The 27179-nt window shown below is 33.1% G+C and overlaps 4 protein-coding genes across 7 annotated transcripts; 2 read left to right on the top strand and 2 right to left on the bottom strand.

The window, feature by feature from the left end:
- The first annotated feature begins 228 nt into the window (after positions 1-228).
- On the top strand, positions 229-2944 carry LOC113873894 (putative RING-H2 finger protein ATL21A). The gene is made up of 2 exons (XM_027512262.1): positions 229-952; positions 2274-2944. Exons 1-2 carry the CDS (start codon positions 259-261, stop codon positions 2717-2719), a joined length of 1140 nt encoding a protein of 379 aa, XP_027368063.1. The 5' UTR covers positions 229-258; the 3' UTR covers positions 2720-2944.
- A 1112-nt stretch (positions 2945-4056) lies between these two features.
- On the top strand, positions 4057-10212 carry LOC113873882 (phosphomevalonate kinase, peroxisomal). Of its 2 annotated transcripts, XM_027512250.1 has the most exons (10): positions 4057-4244; positions 4316-4469; positions 4552-4649; positions 4761-4870; positions 4952-5004; positions 5147-5527; positions 5994-6098; positions 7301-7528; positions 8498-8620; positions 9603-10212. In XM_027512250.1, the coding sequence occupies exons 1-10, from the start codon at positions 4237-4239 to the stop codon at positions 9867-9869; spliced, it is 1527 nt and encodes a 508-aa protein (XP_027368051.1). In that variant the 5' UTR covers positions 4057-4236; the 3' UTR covers positions 9870-10212. The 2 variants fall into 2 exon arrangements, with proteins under 2 accessions (XP_027368051.1, XP_027368044.1); XM_027512243.1 differs by having other exon boundaries at positions 4057-4469; positions 9603-10185.
- Positions 9972-14438, bottom strand: LOC113873863. 2 transcript variants are annotated; one of them, XM_027512214.1, is made up of 2 exons: positions 14251-14438; positions 9972-12903 (listed from the first exon to the last, which is right to left on the bottom strand). In XM_027512214.1, the coding sequence occupies exon 2, from the start codon at positions 12843-12845 to the stop codon at positions 11031-11033; it is 1815 nt and encodes a 604-aa protein (XP_027368015.1). In that variant the 5' UTR covers positions 12846-12903; positions 14251-14438; the 3' UTR covers positions 9972-11030. The 2 variants fall into 2 exon arrangements, with proteins under 2 accessions (XP_027368015.1, XP_027368022.1); XM_027512221.1 differs by lacking the exon at positions 14251-14438 and adding an exon at positions 13132-13316.
- A 4163-nt stretch (positions 14439-18601) lies between these two features.
- Positions 18602-25951, bottom strand: LOC113873904 (mRNA cap guanine-N7 methyltransferase 2). 2 transcript variants are annotated; one of them, XM_027512270.1, is made up of 10 exons: positions 25731-25951; positions 25556-25650; positions 25187-25258; positions 24753-24862; positions 21648-21770; positions 21443-21535; positions 21053-21121; positions 20838-20926; positions 20623-20720; positions 18602-19017 (listed from the first exon to the last, which is right to left on the bottom strand). In XM_027512270.1, exons 1-10 carry the CDS (start codon positions 25897-25899, stop codon positions 18883-18885), a joined length of 1053 nt encoding a protein of 350 aa, XP_027368071.1. In that variant the 5' UTR covers positions 25900-25951; the 3' UTR covers positions 18602-18882. The 2 variants fall into 2 exon arrangements, with proteins under 2 accessions (XP_027368071.1, XP_027368070.1); XM_027512269.1 differs by having other exon boundaries at positions 18800-19014; positions 25731-25930.
- Between the last annotated feature and the right edge of the window lie 1228 nt (positions 25952-27179).

The raw sequence follows: 27179 nt of genomic DNA on the forward strand, positions 1-27179 counted from the left end.
AGTGGGTAACTAAAAAAAAGCACTGCTTTATTTTACAAGCAAAAAGCATGACGCCCATAAAACCCTTCCCCAGTATGTTTTTCCGATCAAACCTCTTTTATGTTGATTGGCATTTTTTTTTCGGATAAAAAGAGAAGAAAACGAGAGGACCTTTAATTGGTGTGTACATAAAGCAAGATATTTGTATATTATAACATATGGTCCAGCACCACCACCATATTCGGTGACAAGATAAAAGTCAACACCATTTTCCCAAACATGATTCTCATACTCACGCTCTTCTTCCTCCTGAACCCTCCGCTAACACACCTAATAGTAGTAGCAAACATAGAAACATGCTTAGACAGTGTTTGCAAAACGAAGGAACCACTAATCCGATTCCCCTTCTACAAAAAGGAAAAGCAAGGAAAGACATGCGGATACCCAGGGTTCAGAGTATCATGCAGCGAGGAAGGCCAAACACTGCTCAACCTACCTTATTGGGGAGAACTCAGAATCCAAGAAATAAACTACGCCACACAGCAACTATGGGTTAACGACCCCAACAACTGTCTGCCGAAACGCCTTCTCTCTCTCAACCTTTCTGCCTCTCCATACGACGCCGTTTACTACCAAAAATTCACCTTCTTCAACTGCTCCTTCAACCTGGAGTACCTCGTCCATCGCTACAACCCCATACCTTGTCTTAGTGATTCCTCTAAATATGCCGTTTTCGCAACACCTTCTCCCACCGTCCACTCGTACTTGTCATCTGTTTGTGATTTCGTTGAGACGTTGAAGGTGCCGGTTCAGTCGCCGTTTTACGATCATGTTTTGTCGTCTGACCTCAGCGATGACCTACGTCTGTCGTGGGATTCGCCGGCGTGTGGGAGGTGCGAGTCCCACGGTGGCCGCTGCGCCTTCAAGACCAACTCCACTTTTGAACTTGACTGTTCCTATGTCTCTTCAGAAGGTACTACTGCAATCTCGCAAATTTTTTTTTGTAAAATTAAAATTATTTTATAATTGAAATTTAATTCTATTTGATGTCTAAAATTAATAACTTATATTCTAATAAGGAGTCACGGATGCACCTTCAATGTTTATTCTTATGTTGCTTTTGATATGTATTAAAGATATTTTCATTAGCTCTTATTCCTTTGTGGAAGAGTGTGTAAATATCTTGTAGTTGTAGACAACCGGGTTGGTCATCTTTTTAAATTATTTGTCCTTGAATAAAATTAACTTTCTTCCCGTTAATATATGGAAATTTGAATACAGATAAAACAACAACAAAAATTCCGTGTTTCAAGTTTCTTTAAAAATAAGAAAGTATTTGGAGGAGCTTATAAAATACTAATGTGGGACTCGCCTCATGAGTCGTGATAAGTTATTTTTCCTTCCATTAACAACTTGGATTTATGATGGATGCGCTTGGCCACGAATGGTTATGATTAAAATATTATATTATATATTCATATAATATTTTTATCTTTATTTTACTATTTATTATATTTTTTATATCTTTTTCTTCTTTCTACTTCATATGCCTAAAAATAGAGTATAACCTTATTTGGATGAGTTCATATATAAATCTTCATAAGAAAAAAATAATAATATAAAAAATAAATAAAACATTCTTTATAGATTAAAGTTAACTTATATTTCTTTATTTTTTAGAAGTTACTCTCATTTAAATTTTTTAAAATTTAAAATAATAAATTATTTTTAACTTGTACAATAAAATTATTTATTTATTGTATTATTTTTTATAAGTACTTTTCCATATATTCACCCTTATTTCTTAAAGATTTTGTACTTAACTCGCTGTTGTCCTTTTTGAATTGTTCGAACCGGCATTTTTTTTTTAATTATACGTTCCATCTAATTTGAAAAATAAAACAAGAGGATTCTACCCAAAAAATTAGCTTTTCACTGACATACGATTTGAGTTTGAAGATAAAACTAAAAGCTCTACTAATATGTGCTATGTAATTTTGCTGAGTTATCATTGAACATGTTTTTAAGAAAAAAGTATCTTTTAAGAAAATAATCATATAATAGAAGTTTTGTTAATTCACGTTCTTTACACACAAGAAATGATTGAATAATGATAGTATTGATTGTACCGACCTACCTGGATGTAGAATTTTTATTATTTAGCTAGTTAATTGGGGTAAGGGCAAATCATAAGCTATTTATACTTCAAATTATATGGTGCAATTAAAGGGCCTGTGTTTTTACAGTATTGTGTAAAAGAATTAAGTTAACCGTGAAATTTTTAACATTGACAGGGATTTCACGCGGTGCACGTTACGCCTTGGCCATATGCTTAGGGGTACCGGCGTTGCTGTGCTGCATGGGAATATTGAGTTGCATCTGCAGCAGGTTAAGAGTTGAGACCCAAGGTTGGGCTTGGGGTCATGAGACGGTGCCGGATTTTGAGGCTCTATCTGGGTCACGGCCCACCACCGTCTCAGGCCTTGATGGGCCTACAATTGAGTCCTACCCAAAAATAGTTATAGGCCAGAGCAAACGCTTACCCATGCCAGATGATAGGACCTGCTCAATATGCCTCTCTGAGTATGTGCCCAAAGAGACAGTGAAAAGCATACCTGAATGTGGACATTGCTTTCATGCACAATGCATCGATGAATGGCTTCCACTGAACGCGTCGTGCCCAATTTGCCGAACTTCTCCCCGAAAGCTACCACAACCCCTTGCACGATCATTATCATAATGCTTTAATTTTTTATCTCCCAATTTTATACACCAATTACTTGAGTTCAGTCGCTAATGCTATTGAAATATGCGTACTCTTTTCTTTTTCAGGACAGGCATAGTTCGTCAAATACTTCGTTCTCCTGCATTGTAATGTGAGACATATCTTACAACCCATAATGTAAATTCTTTGCTAAAGTAACCATTATGCTTGGTGAGCCTAAAATGTCTGTAATGAATCAAAAGGAAATCTAATTTCATGTGAAATAAACTCAAATTTTATGTTTTTGGTGGGTTTCTAATTAAACCTAAAGAAAAACAATTATAAACCTAACTCTTTGATGATTTCTAAATCAATGGCCTAGATGTCTAGTTGCCAGTCACGCACACACTCGCACTTTCTATTGTTTAAGGTTTATACAGAAGGATTTGTTGGCATTGGCTATTCCTCTGTGATTCAGTTTGAAAAAAAATAAAATGATAAAATAAATCCAATTTCTCTCAAATTAAAATCAAGTTAGCCACCACCATTATGTGTAGTACTAGTGACATTATCAAGGCTTTCCGCTATTACTGGTGGTTCTCTTAATTCTAACATGAATTATTGATGGGCTTAATTGCTCTATGATCTTAAAAAAAACAATTGTTTTTCCTCCTGAAGTGGGTAAGAATCATACATGAAGCTACATTTGTGACAAGAACAAGTGATCCTAGGATTGATCCCATTATTATCACAGTTTCATTTTAAGAAGTGATCGTTTCCTTGCTGGTTAATAAATAACACCCACAAGGAAGAACTAAACTTGAAAGTCAAGCTGTAGCCATTAGAGGTGTTGGCAATGAACCTACATCTAACATTAGCGGAACCCATTCTATGCAATCGACAAAAATAAAAATAAAAATTAATTGAATACTCATCAAACCTTATAAATGCGATTAATCCTTGTCTATTTCACCTAAATTAATTATATTTTAATTTTATTTATTTTTTGTTTGACGTTTATTTATAAATTAGTTTTTATACTTATTTTTTAGTCCTTATACAAATATTTTATTATATTTTATTCTTTATAAATATAACATTGTTAACGATAACAATTAGAACATAAATAATTGAGATTGTGATAAAGTACTAATATAAGAATTAAAATGTAAATTTTTTAAATATAAAAATAAATTCATAAATTAGTATAAAATATGGACTAAATGTATTATTTAGTCTTTAAATTTCTCTATTTTTTTGGTAAAAAATCTAAAAACTTTGATGTAATAACCAATCACATTCGGGTCAACAGAGTAAAAAAATGATAGCCCAGCCCAACCCAATTCAACCTGGAGAACCCCACACCAAAAACAGACAGTAGTAGTGCTTGGTTAAGTAAACTGCACCCGCCAGCCACGTGCAACGCGAGCGTCGCGAGGCCATTATTTCTTCTTCTTCTTCAAGTAAAATACTGAAGGTGAAATAATAGTGGTGATCGCATGTACAAGAACCGTTCTGAATTGATTTGAGGCATTTTGAGTTGTCGAATAGCGATGGGCGAGTAAGTTAGCTACTGAACATGACATTTGTTAATTTGAATTGTGTTAATGGAACTAAAATTGAAATTGACAGGGTGGTGGCTTCAGCTCCTGGGAAAGTGTTAATGACCGGTGGTTACCTCATTTTAGAGAGACCCAACGCAGGGCTTGTCCTCAGCACAAACGCTCGCTTCTACGCTATCGTTAAACCCCTCCATCACCAAATCAAACCCGATAGCTGGGCATGGGTTTGTGCCTGCGCTACTTGTATATATATATTTATATTCTTCTCTCTCTCTCTCTCTCATTGCTTCTTCGCTTTTCCTTCAGGCTTGGACGGATGTGAGATTAACCTCTCCTCAGCTCTCCAGAGAAGCACTCTACAAACTCGCACTAAAAAATCTTATAATCCAAACTGTTTCCACAAGGCACATTCTTCTACTTTGCTCTCAAATTACGTCATCCAGTTATTAAGGTCTAATTAGTGTTTTCTTGCGGTTAAGTTGGTGAGGGTTACGGTGATTGTTTTGTTGTTTCAGTGATACGAGAAATCCTTTTGTGGAATATGCAGTGCAGTATTCGGTGGCTGCTGCTTATGCGACCTTTGATCAGAATAAAAAGGATTTGTTACACAAACTGCTTTTACAGGGTGGATATTTTGTTTCTCAACACTTTAATAAATGAATAACAGCTTCAAGCCTTCATTTTTGGAACTGGATTCGTCTTGCAGGTCTTGACATTACTATTTTGGGTTGCAATGATTTTTATTCATATAGGAATGAGGTAATTTACCCTTTGTTTAATCCTATGTAATTTCTATGCGATGCCTATTTTGTCATTTGCCGTTCTCTTTAAATTTTGATGATATGAACATTTAAGGGCCTATATCAAAACTCTTTTAAGTCTGAAAAAATATGTCCTGCAGATTGAGAGACGTGGACTCCCTTTGACACCAGATTCATTGGCCACCCTCCCTGCTTTTTCCTCCATTACCTTCAATACCGATGATGCTAATGGAGGAAATTGCAAGCCTGAAGTAGCTAAAACTGGTTTGGGCTCATCTGCAGCAATGACAACAGCTGTGGTTGCTGCTTTACTTCACTACCTGGGTGCTGTAAAGCTTTCCTCTTTAAAAGATTTTAAGGAAAGGAAGGATATTACAGATCTTGATATGGTGCATAAAATAGCTCAAACTGCTCATTGTATTGCACAGGGGAAAGTAGGCAGTGGGTTTGATGTCAGTTCAGCTGTGTATGGCAGTCAGCGCTATGTGCGGTTTTCACCAGAAGTGATTTCCTCCACTCAGGTCTCTCTCTCTCCCCCCCCAAACTCATATGTCTATTGTATTGAGTAACTCAACTATGATTCTTGTTGATTCCAGTCTGTCAGCTACACACACACAGAGACAGATATGCATTTTTGAACTAACTATGCAAGTGTTATGAAACTTGCATAATGCAACCTCCCTGGTTTGTTTGACCCACATTTGGCTTCCATCTTGAGAATATTGCCTACTATTATCTGTGAATTATTGAAATTATCATGCCAAGTATGTTTGTATATTATGTAGCCACCAATGTGGGGATGGGGGTAGTAAAACAAACTAATTCTTTCAACTACCCCCATAATTATAGTTTGCCCATGTTAATGACAACCTTGTTAAGATTCCTCTGTTGGTTGTCTCTTACATTGACCAAACGATGTTTTGGAATTAGTAGTAATGTTCAAGAAACATCAATAACTTCATTGTCTTTATTTTATTAACATTGTAGGTTGCAGCTAAATCGGTGCCATTACTAGAAGCTATCCCTGAAATTCTAAAAGGAAAATGGGACCATGACAGGACTGAGTTCTCTTTACCACCTTTGATGACTCTTGTAAGCAACTTAAAATTTGCATGTTTGGCACTTGTATGTGCTCTTATGTCTTAAAGATATGGCTATGGGTACTTACTCCCTGCCCCACCTCCCTTCCCCTCCCCATTATCTCTTTTTTGGTTGACGGGGTGGCAGTGGTGGCATGTACCCAACTCCTAACTCTGAATTTATACTTTTTGTTTCTCTTCAAAACATTTTTTTAATAGAAACAAAAACACAGTTGTGTCATTTGTTAGATAGAGTCTTCTCCTTTTAACGTTCCTCCAGGTTATTCAGAATTTCAAGTTTTCTGTTCCATGAATAACTTTTTGTTTCTGCAATCCCTATTTTGGACTTATCGTTACCAAATGTGTCTTACAATGTCTAAGTTCTTACCTTTTGTGTTTAGATTGAGTTTTTATGTGAGTACTTGGTCTCTTCCTATGTGTGGAAAACCAGTGTACTGTTAGCTGCTTTAGATTATATGGTATTTATTAATGATTGACTAGCGTATATTTGATTATGACTGTCAAGTGAAGGTAAAAATTGATAAAACTGATGTCAGAGGTTTTAGTTCAGAAGAGTCAGTGTTGTTGTCTTGATTTAGGAAGATTATTTGTATGACCATGTAATATTTGGAGGCGAAGGCTTATCTATTATTAATATTTCTTTTTATGTTGTTTTATATCATTATACTTTTCTATGTGCAGCATATGTAAACCTTGAAATGCATTAGACGATAATGACCTTAGAGACTGAAGCATAATTCTTCTTCTGCAATAATACTCTTAAACTCAAAAAGGTTCTCAAACCTAATTTTGCAAATTGCAAGTTGCCAGTTTAACAACAGAAAACTTGGTGCTTTGTTTTTTTTTTTTTTTTTTTCAATATATTCTAAGTGAATAGTGCTGAAAATTTAGTTAGGTAGTTTTGAACTTTCAACGTAAAAGAAGTCCAAAGGTACAAGATTGAATTTTTTACATCCCCACCTGAATATTGAGAACAGTTATAGGGAGATTTCAGGGTCTTTTGGATACCCTGTTTTATTTGCTTCTTATTCAGTATTTACCTTTCATTTTAAATCCACCCATGGCTACTGGGAGCACAGTGATATTATCAATATTGGCAGAAGAATAGTAGAGGGTTTGTTAAATCTGAGTGTGTCCAGATTCTTTCACATATGAAGTCTCTTGGTTTCAAGGTTGATCTCTTTCTCTTTACAGTTACTAGGAGAACCTGGAACTGGTGGATCATCCACACCATCAATGGTTGGTGCTGTCAAAAAATGGCAAAAGTCCAACCCTCCGAAATCCTTGGACATGTGGAGAAGATTGTCAGAGGCAAATTCAGCATTGGAAACACAACTAAACTTGTTAAGCCAATTAGCAAAAGAACAATGGGATGCATATAAATCTGTGGTTGAAAGCTGCAGCATGCTCAGATCAGACAAGGTATTTCTTTGAGATCATTTATTGATGTTTATTTAATGAAACTACTTTGAAAATCATAATATTTAAACTTATTCAGCTGAAGTAAATTGATTGACAATTCTCACTGTTAGGCTCACATAACTTAAACATTGTGTCTCCCCATGGTATTCTTTGCAATGGATCAGACTTTCACACTCCTTTTTGTTGGTTTTTCTTAAGTAGTATATCTTTATTGATACACTAATTTTTTTATTTTTTTTTCTGTTTTGCCTGTTTTCTATACAAATCTTAGAAAACCGGAAATAGAATGAAAACAATATGACAATTTTGTAACTAAAAGTGAAAACAGAAAATGAGAATAGAAAATGTTTCCAGAAACCAAACAGGTCCTTATTGTTCCTTTTTGCATCTTTCATTATTGCCTGAGAATTGTGAACTTCATGGCTCATAGTAAATTCAAACCCTCATAATTATTGAATGGTAAAAAATTTTGTGATCCAACTTTGAAGGTCTGTTTAGTAGCACTTAAAAATGGAGGGTGAGCAATTTTGTTAATGAGATTGATATAATAACTATATTGGAAACAAATCCAAAAAATTTTCATCACCAATTTGTAGGACATACCAAACTGACTCTTTAAAAGGGAAGTGAGGGGATCATTTTTCTTTTGCACAGAGAAAAGGAGGACCAAGGCTTCTCATCCCTGAAATTAAATTTGATATTGTGATTATTGAGAAGCACAGTAGCAGGATAAACCTGTGATTCATGTAACTTGATATGAAGATTTGTATTCATTGCTGCCTGGGTTTTGACTTCAGGTTATAAACTTCACAAGTTCATTTGTGATATGATTTTCTTGAGACCTCTCTCTCTCTCTCTCTCTCTCTTTTTCTGTCAAGTTTTCTGATTTTTCATATATTGTGGCATTTCTACTTGTTTTTCTTTTTTCATGCTGATGTTTGAACTTTGACATTGAAATTGCATAATTAGTGGATAGAACAAGCTTCTGAACCTAACAAGGAAGCAGTCATTAAAGCCCTGCTAGGTGCAAAAGATGCCATGCAGGGGATTAGATATCATATGCGCCTGATGGGTGAGGCTGCAGGAGTTCCAGTAAGTTCATTTCACTAGTTGTACAGTTATCTGTTTGGATGATGTCAATTTTGCTTATAAAAATGTGTCTCAACTGTCTCGGTGGAATATACATTACCTTTATGAATTTCTTTTTGTTTGAAGTTTATTGATTTTGCTTCATCCATTAACACCTCTTGAGGTACTACATCTCTTATCTTCCTATGGAATAAGAAGACCATCGAGCTAAGTTTGGCAATTCACTTGCGAATTATATATGCCATCTCAATGATCCGTGGGGAAGGATTAAGGTTGGATTTAGTTTCATTGCATGGTGGTTAACCCACTTGCTATTGCTATCTGCATCTCATATAAAGAGGTAAATAGGGTTAGGGTCTTGGATTTAGTATCAGTATAATGTGCTTAGTAAAATAAAAAGACAGCGTGCATTGCCATTGCCATAATGCACTGTCAATCAAGAACTGAAACAAGTCCCTTATCAAGATTTCTAACCCCACCAAGTGTGCCTGATTACTCCTGTTGGCTTGGAAAGTACAATTTAGTACACATAAAGCTGATGCCAGGAGTTAAATTTGTTAATATAAAACCATCCATATATCTTCAACTAACAACTTAAGCTTTTGGGATTGTTGGCTCATGACATGCTATTAGAGTCTATATGATCAAGTGATCTAGAGTCAATGCACAAGTAGGTAGTTTTGCACTGTTCATACTTCAAGCCCAAAGATGAGCTAATGTAAAACCATTTATGTGCTTCATCCAACATAAACTTTTTGAATAGTTGATACATGACAACAATTTACTACCTAGTACTTATATACCATTGTAGGGACAAAATGTCTTTGATCTATTAGACTGTTCATGGTGTTCAGCTTTATAATCTATATTGAAGGGTAGTCAGAGGTGTGGTATTAGAAACTCATTTGCTTTTCTGATTCATTCATCATTTAAAAATTTGACAAGTTAGGAGTTCACTCAGTCTTGTAAGTTGCAATGTATGCAGATTGAACCAGAATCGCAAACACAACTTTTAGATGTTACAATGAACTGGGAAGGAGTTTTGTTGGCTGGAGTGCCAGGGGCAGGAGGATTTGATGCAGTCTTCGCTGTTACTTTGGGAGATTCGAGCAGCAATGTGACCAAAATATGGGGTTCACTTAATGTTCTTGCCTTGTTGGTTAAAGAAGATCCCTGTGGCGCTTGTTTAGAAAGTGCTGACCCACGAACCAATGAAATCACATCAGTTGTGTCTTCAATTCATATTGAATAAGTTGATTTCCATCAATTAAATATTGTAATTCACCACAAAATTATTCCGTAGAATGTGGCTTCACTAGGTTAGCTTTCTTTTCTCTTATGTTTTTCAATTTCGGGGGAAAATGGGTGGAGGATTGAAAATAAGCTTTATGTGTTTTTAGCTTTTTGTGAAAGTACCCTTCGATTGTTCTTGGGCTACTAAAAATGAGCAGTAGATTCTTTGAATCTTCTAGTTTCCTGTAGCCAGAAGAAAACGAATTGTATCATCAAAATTTCGGATTTGTTGCATATTCCTTGCTTATTCAGATGTAGGTACTTTTCTATAACTGGTCGAGAGAATATGTTAAATAACTTGGCTAAACCTTGTTCCTAAGTTTTTCTCCTCTCGTGTATATTTGGCTTACTTGTATTGCGTATGTAATAGCAACATCATTGGCCCGACACGAACCCGACCTCGAACACAATACAGCCCCGAATAACGACGGGAGGGAGGACCATTAACGGTCCTAAAAGGGTCATATTTGCAGATGAAATGAAAATAACAACTTTCTAAAAGCACATTTGCGGTAAATAAGTGGAAGTAGGGGTTTGAGATAACAAGTTTCTCCACGTATGGGTTTGTAAGAGCTTCTATCATGAAGGTATGAGCTACATAGGCACAATGACACAGTTCGAGTATGAGCAACATAAAAGAAAAATACATAATGGTACTTACTATCAACAATTTGACAATTTTCTTGCTTGACATTTCATAAGATATAGAGAAATAACCATTCACCATTGTGTGATAGCGCTATACAATTTAGTAAGTAACAGTGCTCATAAATATGCACACCCTAAACATCACGTAGGAAGTAGGAACTCATCAAAGAGAAAAAGGGAAAGATGGCCAACATTGCAAAGATGAGACCACCCATCCAAGTTCTAGAAGCTTGGAACTCTCAGAAAATTAACGATAAATGAGTAAAAAAAATCCTCACCAGGAATGCATTCTGATACTAAATTTCCATAATACTGAATATATAGGTACTTCTCTCATACTTCAGCTATCATTTGATTCGTATTTGTTGATTTAAGAAGACAGATGGTTGGTGCTTCTGCAAGTCCTCATCCCAGTCTTCTGGCAAGAGCTGGACTCCCTGTAGGAAATGGTCACAACCTTAATACAGATTATTTATCCATTCAGATTAGGATATTCATTGTCTACCCTAAAACTGCCACACTCTGCCAGAGCTTTTGCATTAAGCTCCCTACCATATTTCCAGACATAATTAAGACCCACAAGAAGCTCGGTGATTATTTCTTCCGCTTTTTCTTGGTTTGCAAAGTAAAGGGTCTGTACCAGCAGCACATTTGTCCGGGAAACAAAGCTCTGCTGCTCATAACTTCTCTCGAACTGCCATCTTATCATATTATGAGCAAGCGGTGCCAGCCATTCCAATATGCTTGACATTGCTTCAGTCCATTCTTCTGCTAGAGTCGGGTCATAGATTGATGATGAAGATGACATGGTCTTGGTATATGGCTTCAACTTGGCCTTGAGGGCAGCTCTCACGCATTTTGGTAACATGTTGTACAGGTCATCTCTTGCATCCAGACCAATCATGTGTGAAGAAGCTGCTAGCTTCTCAATCACAATGATAACATTTGCATAGTGCAGTGCTAAAGCAGCAGCTCCAAGGGTTTCAGGAGGAGGATTTAATAGCTTGCAGAGAGATTTGAAGACTGATTGAGTATGATGAACTGCTTTTCCAGGGCCAAAAGGGTTAGAATTAACATCTTTGGGATTCTGAATTCCATAATGAACACCATTTGCACTTGAGTGGCAGTCAGCGACTGAGGAACTGTCCCATGCCATACATCCTTTGAAAGGTCCAACTTGAGTCAGTCGACTGGGTCTTGTGTGAGTTTCCTTCCCTCTTATCGCGGAGGAGTGTCCGTAAAACTTCCAAATCCTACTCTTTTTATTTTTTCCATTAACCGGGACTGATTGATTCAAATTCCTTCCAAGAGGACCTGAGTAAAAATTGACACTTGTATACCTTCCTAAAATAGGACCTGACTTTGTGGATGAGTCACCAAGAGGACCCGAATGAGAAATGCTTGTTTTGTTTGTTCTAGCAATTGGACCTGAACTAGCAGTAATAGCATTAAGGGGTCCTGAAGAAAATCTGGGAACATTATTCCGTGACGGGTGGAATGAAGATTGCAATAATGTAGAAACTGATTGACTTCTATAAATGAAATCTGTATTCAGGACACTTGAATTATTGGTTCCACCAACATCTACCATCTCTTGAATTCCAAATACATGGTTAATCTTACAGAATATTGTGAATAAGGATCTTGCTAAAAGGTGTATTGTGTAATCATATGTCCTGTTCCACAGAGAAATATCCTGCAAGGTCTTCACCTCGTGCCTCTTCCATGCAACCTTCTTCTGATACTCCATTAACGTTACACCATCTGACTCACCATTAGCCTTCATTCTTGCAAAAGTTTGCTCAAGATCGGCAAGTATTTCCATCTCTTGATACAAACTCGCATTAGTTGATATAAACTTTTCCATCCTTTTAATCTTTTTATCCATCTTCTTGCAAGAGAATTCCCACCCATAAGGATCAACACCCAGAGTGATAAACTCACAAAAGGCATTCTCAAAACCTTTCAAAATTGGATCACTGCATTTCTTAGCAAGCCTGGCCACAGACTCAGCCACATGTGCCATATTCTCAAGTATCTCCATACAGATCAAACGTTCAATGAAATGATCATCATCTGAGACAAGCTTTCTTATGCCCACTGAATTTGTGATCTCCTCTCTCAATCTAGCAATCTGTTTATCACTCAAAGACTGCCATAAATTGACCAGCTTGGACATCAAGCTCGCTATTTCAAATGCTAATACTCCAATCACCACCTTCTCAGAATTAGCATCATGCTTCCGGGGAGCCTTCCACAGACTGCGAAACCATGATTCTGCAACCATGGCTTGTCTAGGAATGGAGAAAACCTATGCTCTTTAAGACAAATCCTTCACCATAGTTCTGTAATACTCAGCAAAAAAAATACAAAATGAGGTTGTTAAATATCTAATACACATTTCAGATAAATTTCAACCTTTATCAAATATTTTCAGATGCTTAGGTAAATATCTCAAAATAATTCTAAAGAAGCTATTAACCACTACTTGTTTGGGAGGAAACACAATAGTTTTTATCGTGTTACTACTCAATAAAAAAAAGAACCCAACATATCCATTGTCTTCTTTTTACCTGCTTTCTTTTACTATTCTGTTTCACGCCAAGAGAAGAGAAGGAACGAATGGGATTGAGCTTGCAGAAATTAACTGGTCTAGTGCATATTGGTCTTATCTTATTTCTGCCTGCTACATAGTATCATACACTTACAGTCATGCCAAGCTATTTCAAGTGTTTTAATATTAAAACTAGATTATATTATCTTCTTTTGCTTCACAAGTTTCAAGTACAAAAATATATAGCTTAGGAAACCAAAAGTAATTGGTTTCCTTTTTCAAACCAGTTTATCTTTCTTCCACCTCGTTACAAATGGTTCAAATTTATTCCGTATATAAGTAGGCAGTTGAAAAGAACGGATAGATAAGGCTTAGGTAAATATTCTTCATGTTTTACTTGCTTTGCCAAGGCATACAATTCTAACAGATGTATTAATTCCTTGCATCAAATCATCAACAGTAAACCAGCATGAAGCGGCTCTATTGCCTCTGAAAATTTTACATATATTCCAGCACAACCACAAATGATGTTTATATTCCCCCTTGTTGCTCTTTTTGGTGTTTGTCCCGGCTCTCCTAGTTTCTGATGGATAAAAATGCTTCATTAAGAAGCAACAAGGGAATACAAGTTTTCTTTTCAGGCAAATACTGTTGAAGAATATATACTGAAAAAAAAAAAGGGACACCTAGCTACATGGCATAAACCTAAATATGGATCTTATTCCCTGCCCATTCACTCATTAAATCAAGCATTAACTAAAATTTAAAGTTGAAAGGGACTACATTTTTCGGTGAAAACTGTTTAGTGTCAATTCACACAGCAATTAGAAAGAAAATTGGCACAAATCTAAAAATCCATAAACAAACCCAAATCTACCAACAAATCCAGATTCCAAAACCTTCATTTTTTTATTCTCCATAAATTTTTTTTTTTCAAATTCACATACTTTTGCCACAATGAACATACTTTACATCACTTGTTTGCTTATATGGGCCAAAAAGTATACCAATCAAAACTCAAATCTTAACACCACAAATTGACTGTAGCAAAAGTGAAGCACACAAGGACAAAATCAGTAGGGAAAAAATGAGCCTGATGAAGCACAGTGGAAGAGCATAGATAGACCCAGAAACTCACCGATCACAAAAAGAAGAAGCAACCCAAGAAACTGTGAGGTGGGAGCAACCTAGTAAAGGATGCTGAGGAAGAGAGAGAGAGAGAAAGAGACAGAGAAGGTGCAGTGTTAGGAAATAAGGTGCACATGGAATGGAAACAAAGCAAAAAATGAGATAGAGGGAGAAAGCAAGTAAAACCAATGACCCCCCAAATAAATATTTTATTTCAAATTTAAATACTCAATTAATATTTCACAACTCATTTAAAATATACTATAACATTTCTCCTTCATTTTTGTCAATTTTCCTTGAAGTTCAATTTTGTGCACTTTTAGTTTGCGGTTATGTTGATAATAAAAAAGATTGTAATATGTTTTACTAATTTGTAAAATATGAATAAAAATTCAGTTCAGTATAAATAATGAAATACTAGAGTACTTAAAATAAATTAATAGTGACTTGTGTGTGATTTTATTATTAAATAGTGAATTTGAATCATAATAATTATTGGTGGTATAATTATTTATTATATTAAGTGAATATAAGATTACATGTTATTATAGATTATAGATAATTTGAAAACTTTTCTTTTTGGTTTAAAGAAAATGGTTATATATCACATAATGATATATTTTTTTTATATCAGAATAATTCAAATATTAAGAATAATTTGATGACACTTAATGATAAACTATCATGTAATAAATAATTGATATAATTATTCTTTTGAAATTAATTATGTTTCAATATTCTTTCAAAAACCAAACCGAACCGAGAGTTCACTCTAAGTTTAATCTTTGAATATCTTTTGTCCATTAATCTTCTGCCTCTAATTTGAACTTTGGTTTGAAAAATAAAATTCCTAGAGTCACTGTAATGTTAAATTTGTTGAGAGGTTGGGAAAATTTAAATAAAAATATAAACTCGTTAAGATCAAAATTAAAAAGTCTACTGGAATACTGAGTGGCTGCTAAAATTTTCTTTATGACAAATCATTATTGTGTGAATTTTCATTTCTTGCTTTGAACATACTTTTTAAATAATTAAGAAAAATCATTTAATATAGAAAAAAAAAAAAAGTTCAGTCCATGAGCTTGTACCATACTTGGTAGTTGTAGTTTCTAAAATTATAATGTGATAATGATGTTTGAGGATTGGTTCTAACTAGTTACTTACCAGTTTTCTTTACCTGCTGCACCTTTGTCATTAAAAAAATCAAAAAAACTTGTATGCCATATTGCCATCTATTTTTCAATATTTGTTTTTTTTTATATTTAAAAAGAAAATTTAGCTGAAAGATCTTACTCTATTTAAGGCCACATTTAAGAGAGTGTCACAATGCATATGACAAAAAATTGAAGCATTTCAATTTGGCTCCTCAACACACGCCAGTCACAATCATTAATGGAAACTACGCGGAATTGCCTTCTTTTACCAAAATGCCCCTTCTTCATTTGCTCCAAATTCCTGACCCATCCAAAAAAGCTGTAGTGCCTATAGACCAACAGTGATAATCTTTTTGAGTTTTTCTTTCTTTTTTGCAAACTCTTTTTTGAGTCTTTGACTAATCAATTGAGTAACTTTTATATACTTTTTTAGAGGAGATTTATAGCAGATTTTATAAGAGAAAGAAAAGTAAGAAATGAAAAGATTAGAGCCAAACTCAAAACTCAAATTATGTTAACTACTTGAACTAACTTGAAAGAATAAATTTTTTTATTAATGTATTATAAGTATTGTGTAATGATATAAATTAGCTATATTAAAAATATTAATTTGATTCAGTATTTTTAGTCATTCTCCAGTTATAGTAAGGTTATTCTAATAACACCACAAATAATCTTAACAAGAACACTTTTGATAAAAACATAAGTAATTTCAACTAAATTTTTGTTTGAACTAAGTTATAAATTAATAATAATGATGGAATAAATAGGTTTTCTTGAACTTATTCCATCAGTTAGTAAAGCTTAAGAACCTAATAGGAGTGTGTATCAGGTTTAGACAAATTTGGGCAAAAAAGCCTAAAACTGAAACAAACTGAGAATACTAAGTTAGATCATTTTTTACTGACCACATGGCTCTTTAGTTTTACCAAGTGGTGGTTTAGTGCAGGTGCCGAGTAACCAGAGTCGATTAGTTGAGTTTCAAGGAGATGGGTGAAGGGATGAAGTGATGCAATGATAGTTTAAGAAGATTGGTAATAGAATATTTTTTGTAACATCTTTTTCACTTGCTAGAGCTCTCCTAGAAGATCACCAACAAACTACTTCTTTGTGTTTAGGCTACTCAGGTCATCAAGTTAGAACATCAAAATAGATATACATACTAAAAATAAAAAAGATTAATTTCTTGTATCAGAAAAATAATATAGTAAATTAAGGAGGTGAATGGATTATTTTATTTTAATATTAATTTTTTATAACTTTTTTGCATTATTTCTTTAAAAATAATTATTTTTGAGCATGCTATTACCTTTAAAAATAATGTTTTAAACACAATAAACAATATTTCTTTAACCATTTTAATATGTCTTGCCACATCTTGGTCGTTATCTCATATAGATTTTTTATTTTTTTTGGTTTTCAAATAATTTTTCATGAAGACAGTGTTAAAGGCAGGATATCTTTGAAATAAACTATTAAAATTAATGGTAAAGAGAGATTGGATATTTTATATAAATTTATTGGCTTAATTCTGCAGTCATCGTGTGTATATATATATAAAGTCAGTTCATAATGTTTTTAATACGCACAAATCATAATCAATTTTATATTTACGGCAGTTAAATTTGTTTCACTCATTAGTTGTTTATTGAATAAGATAATATAATATTATATGATGCAATTTAGTTTTCATTTTTTTATGGATGCTTGTAATGATTATCCTACAGCTGTTTGATGACAATGCTTGATTAGCTTTGACTAACTAAGTGGAGTATTTAACACATTTTTCTTGGCATTTGCTTTTGGAATTTCCAGACAACCATGCAATGGCGCTATAGAAAAAGAATAAAATACATAATTGAACAATTTTCATCATATAAATATAAGATATTAATCAAACTCTACCTAAACGAAGTTGATCAAGACTCAAATTAAGATGCTGGATTATGTAATAATATATTAGCGAGATTTTTCATAAAAAGATGTTAATGAAACTTAAGTTTTGAATTTATAAAAATATAACAAAAAAAATTAATATTCTAAACTTTTTGTAATAATTTATTATTTATTATGTAAGACATATGGCAAAAATAAAAAATGACACGTCAACTTAATATCACTAGAATTGGCACTTGATAGAAATTTAAAAACTGGATATTATCTTTTTACACATCTACATTAAAGTAAAGCTAAATTAATAACAAGGATATAGAAATTCTGTTTATTATTACAGTGAAGTAAAATAATTTGAGACCTTACCCTTTTTTTCAATATTACACGTGTCCATAAAAAATCTGATATAATTACGTAAAATTGTTTTAATTATAAAATAACTAAATTCTAGTTTGGCATCTTATCTTATAGCATAATAAAACAGAATAACAGTAAGGTCTTTTTCCCTATAAGTGAGATTATTACGATAGAAAAACGAAACTTAACTATATTATATTATAAGAATTTTTACACAAGTCTTCCAAAACACATTCCATTAATGTTCTAATAATAAAATAAAGTCGACTTTATCCCGTTATCAAAACCACCAAAATTATATATTATAAAAACATCTTTAATAAATTTTTAATAGATAAATCAAATTAGCATCGCTTTATATATATCACATATGTGTAAATGAAATTTTTTAGAAATTAAAAATGGTAATTTTTTTATTTAAAAAATAAATATTCTTCCACAAGGATACAATTCTGCTCAAGCTAAAAACATTTATAACATTGTAAATCTAATTCTTTTAATAATTTTTTTTTTCACACACGAAGTTTAAATCTAAAACTTATTTTAAAATAAATCAGTCCTGAACTAACCTATGTTAATAAAAAGGGTGAATTGAAAGTGCAAATGGCTAATATTTTTCCTTTGTTGTTTATTGTGTACTAAATTATTTGTGAGAATCTATATATGCATGTTCAGAAAAGTTGATTTAAGGATATTCTTTTACTTACAATTTCTTTAAATTTTTTTAAAAAGATTATTTTTCATAATTTAAATTAAACCCAACACTTCTATTTTGCTTCATAACTTTTAAGCGAAAACCAAACACAATATTAAGTTGCAATTGGAGGCAACGGTTCTGCTCTCACAAAATCCAAACCACAAAAGTAATAGTAATTCATTTCTTATTGAAGAAACTAGGGAAAAAAAAAATCCAAGACTAGTAAGATTGACTCATTGTTATCCCAATTCCGAAGTAAGCGGAATTAATTCAAACTAGTTCACTATATTTTAATTCTACTGTTTGGGATACCATAGGGTAGAAGACCCAGAGAAAAGGTAATAAGTATAATATGCAAATACAGGATAAACTAATCCGTTCACATTGACTACATGCCAAAGGAAACACCTAACCTAACCTTTACCATTAAAAAAAGTTAACAGCTATTTGCATTCTGTTTTCAGCTGCAATTTGTCAATTTAAAATATTAACTGCATTAGACACAACAAAATTAACTAAATATGTAGGTTCAGTAAAACAGTCAAAGTGCCTCTGGAAAACGTAAATCTGCAGGGCCAGGGCCCAATATCCCTTTTTGTTCGCTTATCTTGCCCAGCCCAAGAGCAGGTTCTATATGTCCATTCATTATTTCATCATCTCGCCAACTGGTTCCCTGCTAGAAGAATACAATGAAAAGTGAATACAAAAGGACTGTGAACGCCTAACACAAAAAATTAAACAATATGGGAGCGAAATAATATTTTTTAATTATAAAACTATAGAAAAGAATAATATGACAAAGCAAAAGCCTCGAGGTAGACGCATTTTCACGCAATTAGTACTATATAATAGAAATCACAACCATGAAAATAAGAAGCAATTGGAATTGTCGGCCGGAAAAAACGAAGTTGTTAGATTCGTTTGTTTAAAGAAAGTACGTTCTGACTATATATGAAAGTGTAAGGTAGCAAGCAAAAGATTACCACTTTGATTTGACTGTACCAAGAATGGCTTTTGTTTTGGAGTATCAAATGAACCACTTTCAAAAGAAATTTCCCAATATAATTTACTTTAGGTTTTATTTTGCCAAAATTTATCACTTTTGGTTAGGGACCCTTTTACTCTACTAATGCTCGTCCTTATATTTGAAGTAAACAAAATAGTGCGACATGTGAATGACTGAAAAGACTTTTTATTTTATTTGTATTATTATTAACTTGACTTTATTATAATTTTGGTTCATCAATTGTAGCTAAAATTTTCATCTCAATAATTGTAGTCAAAATTTTTTTTCTTAAAATTATCAATTCCTCAATTTCTTTTCTCAAATCTCCATGAATTATATCAATTAAACTATTTTAAACCATGTTTCACTTCAAACATACCTATCAAAACATCATATTTTTAATCATAGATTAAAAAAATTTCCAATTTCTTCCTGTTCAAAATCCTAACATGGTATTTTACAGAATGATTTATATTTTATGAAATTTTTAACTTTTAAACCTTTCAAATAGTTTTCCACCACAAATTTGTAATAAACACTCAATTACTCAGCAAAAAAGAATTTAAAAATTGTGTAGAAGAAAATTGACAACAGAACTTGGTTGTAACAAGACTGATAAAAATTTATTGAAAAATAAAACATTTAATCTTACCAATATATTTCCACTGTAAACTTTAACCAAAAAAAAAACTATTTATTAATTGTTTAACCTTTGTTGAGGCAAGGGATAAACACTCTTGAAAATAACATTGGGGAAACTAGATTAAAAAAGAAAAAGAAAGTAATTAAGCTCTTTAGTTAATGTTAAAATTTTAATTGTTTTTATTTTCTAAAACTGATTTTCCTGCACATATCGTAAAAAGTAAGCATAACTCAATCTATGAAAAAAAAATTTTGGTAAGAATGAAAATTCAATTTCGTCAACAGACGTCCGACAGTCAGTATTCAACTGGAGCAAGATTTCTTTTTCTACGTCATTGTAAGGAAGGATCTCACTCCTCAATTTATAAATATTTCTAGAGCATGGTAGACAGTAGCAAGCTATCTTAAAAAAAAAAATAAATAAATAAAATTTTAGGGGTCAACATGGTGGACGACAGTGTCTTGTAAGAGAGTATTAAACGAGCAAGTCATAAGACTCGTAAGTAAAAAGAATTAAAACGAAAAATGGCACGTGGCACATTCTAGGAAATAAAATCAAAATCGATCAAAGCAGAAAATTTCTTTCAAAAGCGGTAAATCAAGGTAAAATAGCCTATAATAACAATTAATTACCTCATCATGATTATAACTAGCCTCTTGCAATAATGGAGTCGCAATTGGGGGTGCGATTTCTGGGTCAGGTTTTTGAAATATAAATGTGCTATAGAGACCTGTATTGCGGTGGAAAATACAATATCTGAGTATATCCCCATAAATAATAGGTAAAAGGGAAACCAAGAAACTTATAAGCAATAACATGGTAAAAGAAAGAATCATTAGTGCACCACCTAGCGCATCATATGATCGAGGAATAAGTCTTCCCCTGGGATCCAATAGGTTTGGAACATAGTGCGTTAGAAGCCCTGCTAACTGTGCTCTTTCAGCAACAACCACAAAATGTAAATTCAGTACGTGGTCTTGCATACTCCATAACTGCTAATAACACACATTATATTTGAAGGATATGGAAGGATTTGTCCCCTCCAGAGAATGTAAAACTAACCTGTTGTCATCATAAAACTCTGTTAAGTTTTGAATCTCAACATACTCAAGCCCAGCTTCCCTGGCCAACCTGAGTTTTACGAAGCAGAAGAAATTTGAGATTTTTCTGAAAGTCAAATTTGAAGATATGAACCAAAAAAGTAAAAGCAGTTACAAGGCCATTCTCATTCCTTCAAAGTTTTAATTTTACATTCTCCATGAAACAAAGTCAATTTCAGCATGTTTGGAATTCCTTTATGAGTGAAGTCTAAATCTTAAAATTTGGCAATCAAGCTTTCCCTTTTAAAGCATATTAGCTTGGCAAAATCAGAGAGCAGAATCAACATGGCACATTGGCACCAACCAACACAACAACTCACAGTCATCAATCTTGGGTTAAAAATATTAAAACCTGATGAAACTTGGAAAATGAACCAAGCATTGAGTTTCAGCAGAGACATCACTAGAAAATTTCAGCTGGTATTTCTTTCCAAATAATGGAAACCTGGAAATGTTAAACAGATTCAAATGAATGACACTACAAATTTAACCAAAATAACCAGAACAGAACACAAAGAATGAGCAACAATCAGTTGATCAATTATGGAGATGTGTACTTTTCTTCTTCAACTTCAAAAGAAATCATGTAATTCTCTGTCCGAATGCAGTTGGGAACAATGTTTGGCTTCATGCTGCTGCTTTTGTTGTGATAGGCTTCAACATTCCTCTGGTACTTGGCCCTACATGGTTACAATGTTAACTTTGTCCAGTATATTTTTGTATATAGATCTCGTGCAGACTTCATATGAATGTTCAGAAAAACAGTAATGAAGACAAACAGCTGATTGAGTCCAAGTTCAAAAGTAATGAGATGGATGAAAACCCCTGACAGAAAATAAATAGAAACAATTGCTAATAGAAGTACAAACTACATTTTCTAACCAAAATAAGGTAATTCATTACAACATTCTGGACTTCTTATGTAGATTTTGATGGGATCCAAACCCGCAATGAGGGCCTCTTGGTTGCAAGTCCAATGCAGCCCACTGTTTTGCAGGTTTATTCTTGTAAGAAGAAAACCAATAATCAGTAACAAGGGCTAAAAGGGCTTATTAGGAGTAGAGGAGATAAGGATTAGATTAGTTTAGCTACTCTGTATTTAAGCAGTCAGTTTTGGTTATTAGGGCATGGCTTTGGGAATAAGAGAAGAGAGAATCATTCTCTGGGAGGAGCTGCCGCTCTGGGAGGGATTCTTGTAATCCTAGTTTTTCAAATAATTAATAAAAGTTCTTTTTCTTCTTTAATTCTTCCTAAATTCCATCTCTGAACTCTAACAGATTTCATCAGAAACCACTTGGCCATTCTTTTCCTTTTCTATTGGACAGAAAGGGAATAAGGCATCTCATTATAAATATCAATGCACAATATAACGAGGAAATAAATAACAGAGAGAAAGAAGATTGAGAAATTTGGGGCATGGTTGTAAAAAACCAAATAGATCACATCTAGGAAATATGTAATAGAAATTTCACTAATAGAATTAGGTATTCAAATACAGCATCTACTCCCACCCAATGGAAAATCAAGCCAAACAGTGTTTAATCGCAACCATTACTATTTGGAGTTTAAGAGATGAAACTGAAAAAGGACAATGTACATGTATATCATTTACTTGCAGTAACATCAGAGGACAGACAAATCAGGAAAGTACATAGGTTTTTTTAACTGAAGCAATACTACATAGAGTCAATATCAAATGGTCCAGTTAAGTTTTGGACCACCTGTTATCCACCTTATTTTGCCAGCACCCTTGAGTTATTCAGTTTATTATTTTCTGTTTTTAAGTTTTACATAATAGGTATTATTTAAACTAAAATTATAATGTGCTCCTCCCACTAAATTTTCCCAATTAGAGAATCCCTAAACCCAAGTAAGTCCATGAAAGTGCAGGCAAGCTAAAGTGTGATTTGTGCATGCTCATTTTCAGCATATCCTGTATTCAACTTCAAAGCTCATGTTCATATTTGCCACTTTCTCAAACACCCCAACACAAATCCAGAATCATAATCTGATTTTTTCTTCCAAAACACCTCAACAACAATCTACGCAACAGTTTACGTAAGATGTCCCCTTTAGATCTATGCAATAGATACTAATATTTTCTTCATATGATAGCAACCTCAATGATAGGATGAAATTCCTATCAGAGATAATTATGAGTTTATTGAACTGAAATTCAAATGCAAATACAGAAGGATAAGAGCATCAGTCCCAACAATGGAGAGAATTCTCCAAGCCCAGCCTAAGCTTAAGGAAAAACTGTATACATGCCTTCCAACCTAAAACGAACCGTTTCATTAAAGGTTAAAAAAACAAAAAAGGTTGCGTGAATTAAAAAGGGGTGGGCAGTTGTCGCTCTCTATTTGGTCCTTGGCAAGTCCTCTCATTTGTCCATGTGAGTATTCATTCTTTGCTTTAACTCATTCTTTTAAGATTTTGAAAAAAACCCTTGTAACCCATTTATTTTTCCCTTTGACATAGATAACTTTGGATGAATTTTTAAAGTTAGAAATACTGTTCTTAGGACAAAAGGGTGGTACCCATTGGAGAGAAAATTTTATGTTGGGTTCCTAAATTATGCTTACAACTCAAATGCATAAGAATGCTGGGTCTTGGCAAGTAATCATTCTTAAGATATGTGTATTTTAGAACTCTTAGTATAGATCTAAAGATTTTATCATTTAAGTTAATTCTGAATCCCTGTTAAATATTGTTACTATTCGAAATTGTTGGCTTGCAGTTCTGAAGTAATGCTATGAAGTGAGTTAATTAGTCTACATTATTTGTGAGTAGATAATAATCATAGTGATTTATTTTAATTATTATTCAAATTAGTCATTATGTTATTATTACTATAAAATTATTAACTTGAGGGAAACAAGTTTTAAATTTATTTCTTGATCATATGAAAATTTACAAGATGTATATTTTGTTTAATTATATGAATTTATTTACTCACAAATAATGTCCACCCCCTAATGCATGGTTTAGGGTTTAGAATTGCAAGCCAGGAGGTGTAGAAGTTAACTAGTTTTACAAGTGACTCAGGTTGGGGGTTAGCATTGTCAAGCATTGAGAGCAAGTGTTTGAAGTGGACAACTTCACAAAAGACTAACGGTGCTCAACAACATTGGAGGTGATGCTGTGACAGGACTTGCCAACATGGATGGATGGGGGTTGGATGTAGAGCAGAACTCTGGTTGATGTTGTGTAACTAGATGTCACCAGGGTCGAAGATCTTTTTGAAATCTTCCACATAATGAATTAAGATTGTAATTTTCATAAAATATGAATGCTTAATCTATTATACCACCTATATGTAAAAGATTTGATCCATCTATTCAAATATTGTTATATCTAATGGCTAAAATGAATTAGACCATCAGTAACACATCCTTGGCAGACCACCTTATGCAATTCCTATTGCTTAATTCCTTCAAAATGGTTCATTCAACCTAGAGTGTACAGTGACACTTTGTTCCAAACAAGTGGTATCAAATGAGTAAACCTTTAATCAAATCAACGAAAATAATACAGACACCAAGTCATATGAATATTTTTTTTACCAATAGACCAAATATAAAAAAGAATACAAAAGAGAGAGATGGAGAGAGAGCATGCAACTGAAACCAAGAATAATATCCCTCTGACAACTTTCATACCATATGGTAGAGGAGTCAGGAGTAATACCAAGAAAATAACCCCCTGGTTTCAGCAGCAATGACACATTATGTAGAAGTCTCCGGGCTTTCTCTTCAGTCTCAAAACACAACTGCAATACAGATGTTAATCAGAAAAGAACCAGCAGGTAAACCAGAGAGGACTAATTCTAAAACAAAATAAAAGTGAGTTGCAAGAGATAATGACTGCATTGACTGCAAGCATCACAAGCATTATATTTCAAAAGGACAAAGGATTCTATCTTGGTTTACTTTATCCTTCTTTCCAAGAAGATTTTATCATAAAAAAAATAGAAATAAAGTGTTAGACAATATGATATTCTCAATAACAGGCCAAATAGAAACTATAACTCCATGTATATAGCCAGTAAATAAATAAAATGCTTCTAATCATCATTGCAAAGTGAATGCCAGACCTGCAAATGCTGCAAACAGCAGACAACATCTGCCATGTTGGTCTTCTCCTCCAAAGGCACTTCTATATTCTCCTATCAAAAAACATGAAATTGTAAAATTATAGTAATAATAAATATTGTAGTTCAGTTTACTTCAACTAAAGGCGGTCACAGACAGGCACTACGGGGCTTAAGGCAAAGTGCCAGCCTCGTAGCAGAAAGGTGATAACATAAGAACATAAAAACATCGTTCACATTGAATTTGTCATATAAATTAGCCTCTCAACCATAACATTTATAGTCAAATTTAAAACATACATTCAACTACCAAACTCTCAATATTTTCCGTGCAATTACGGTATCGTAGATTGAAAAGAAGAAAAATCTCACCGTGCAAGGGTCAACATCAAAGAACTCGGCGGTGTAGGATTTCCTGTGGCTTTCCCAAGCTTCTCGCATTTGGTCTACTCCAGAAGAAGATGCGTCTGCAGCAAGAAGAACAAGATTGGATGGTTGATTCGAAATTGGAGAATGAGAATAAGAAGGAAAGCGAGGGAGGGAATACCAATTCCAATGTAGTGACCAATTTGGGCGTCGAGCCATTTATCAGCGTCGGCAACTCCACAATACAAGTCGCAGACGGTGGCGTAGGGGTGAGCGAAGATGTTGACGAGAGCCATTTTGGCACAATCATAGAGGCGGTGGTGAGTCGACTCGCTCCGAGATTGACTCATTCTTCATCACTCACCAGCACAATCTTCCTCTTCCTCTCCCCACAATTACTCTGACACTCAAAACTGGTCGGCTCTCTTAATTGCATTTGTATTCTCACGCTTTTAACTTAGCTAAAATTGTCTTTTTATATTAAATCTTCTTAATATTTTAATTATTTAAATTAATTTTTTATTCTAAAATCTCATATAATGATTAATATAAATATGTTATATTTTTAATTTATATAAATTAAAAAAATATGTAAACTATTTAAATAAAAAATAAATAACATGTTAAATATAATATTTTTATTTAAATGTTTTATATTTTTTTTTTAAATTTATATAATTTAATAATATGTCATATTTTTATTATATTTAAATGATAAAGTACAAAATTAAAATTACAATATATTTTACCATAAATAATTCGAAATAAATAATATCAATACAAATATAATATTATGATATACAAAATAATATTTATCAAATTTTGAAGTTTCATTATTAATACATGATTATTTAAAAAAAAAAAAAAAACACAGAAGATATTGGGTCCAATTGTGACAACTCAAATCTATCTTCAAAATATATTGAGCTTTTAAAACTCAAACATGTTAAAATTGACTTTGGACTAAGCTGAAGTTGTGGGATGAGCTAGGTCATTAAGACTCCTTATTTCTAAGGAGTCGTGGAGTTTTTCTCTCTTCAGTGCTAAGCTATTTGTAGATTCTTCGACATTGACGAGGAATGCTAATAATTTTTTATTATTGATCCTTTTTGTGGCCCTTTTAATAATTCTCAATACACCTTACATTTAGTTAGATACTTTTCGTCATTCAAATAATATTTCATGAAAATCATACTCGTTTTTAAAAATAATTGTTTAGACTTAAAATTGTCTCTTCATATTTGTCTTTAAGTTGTTTTAATATGAGAATGTGAAGTATTATTCAAACTCCTCTTAAAAAGAAAAACTAATGCTAAGTTTGTCATTATTCTTTATTTGTCAAAAAATAATATTTTTTTTTTACCTTAAATATTAAATTTCGTCTTAACCTGATAAGACATTTTGATCCATTAATTGATTTTTTAAAAATATTTTTATCTTAATTTTGACCAACATTTTTCTTTCTCTTGCATAGAGAAATAATTTCAAGATATTATTTAAGTTTAGATAAACATCACACTTTCAATAAAAATTTCTTTAGTTGTGTCACTTAACATTCATAGGAATGGGTCTAGTAAAATTTGATTGAGTCCAATCTATCCAATTCAAAGAAAATTTGAGTATAAAAAAA

Source organism: Abrus precatorius, unplaced genomic scaffold (assembly GCF_003935025.1).
Source record: "Abrus precatorius isolate BTA unplaced genomic scaffold, Abrus_2018 Scaffold10, whole genome shotgun sequence".
In the NCBI taxonomy this organism is placed as follows: domain Eukaryota; kingdom Viridiplantae; phylum Streptophyta; class Magnoliopsida; order Fabales; family Fabaceae; genus Abrus; species Abrus precatorius.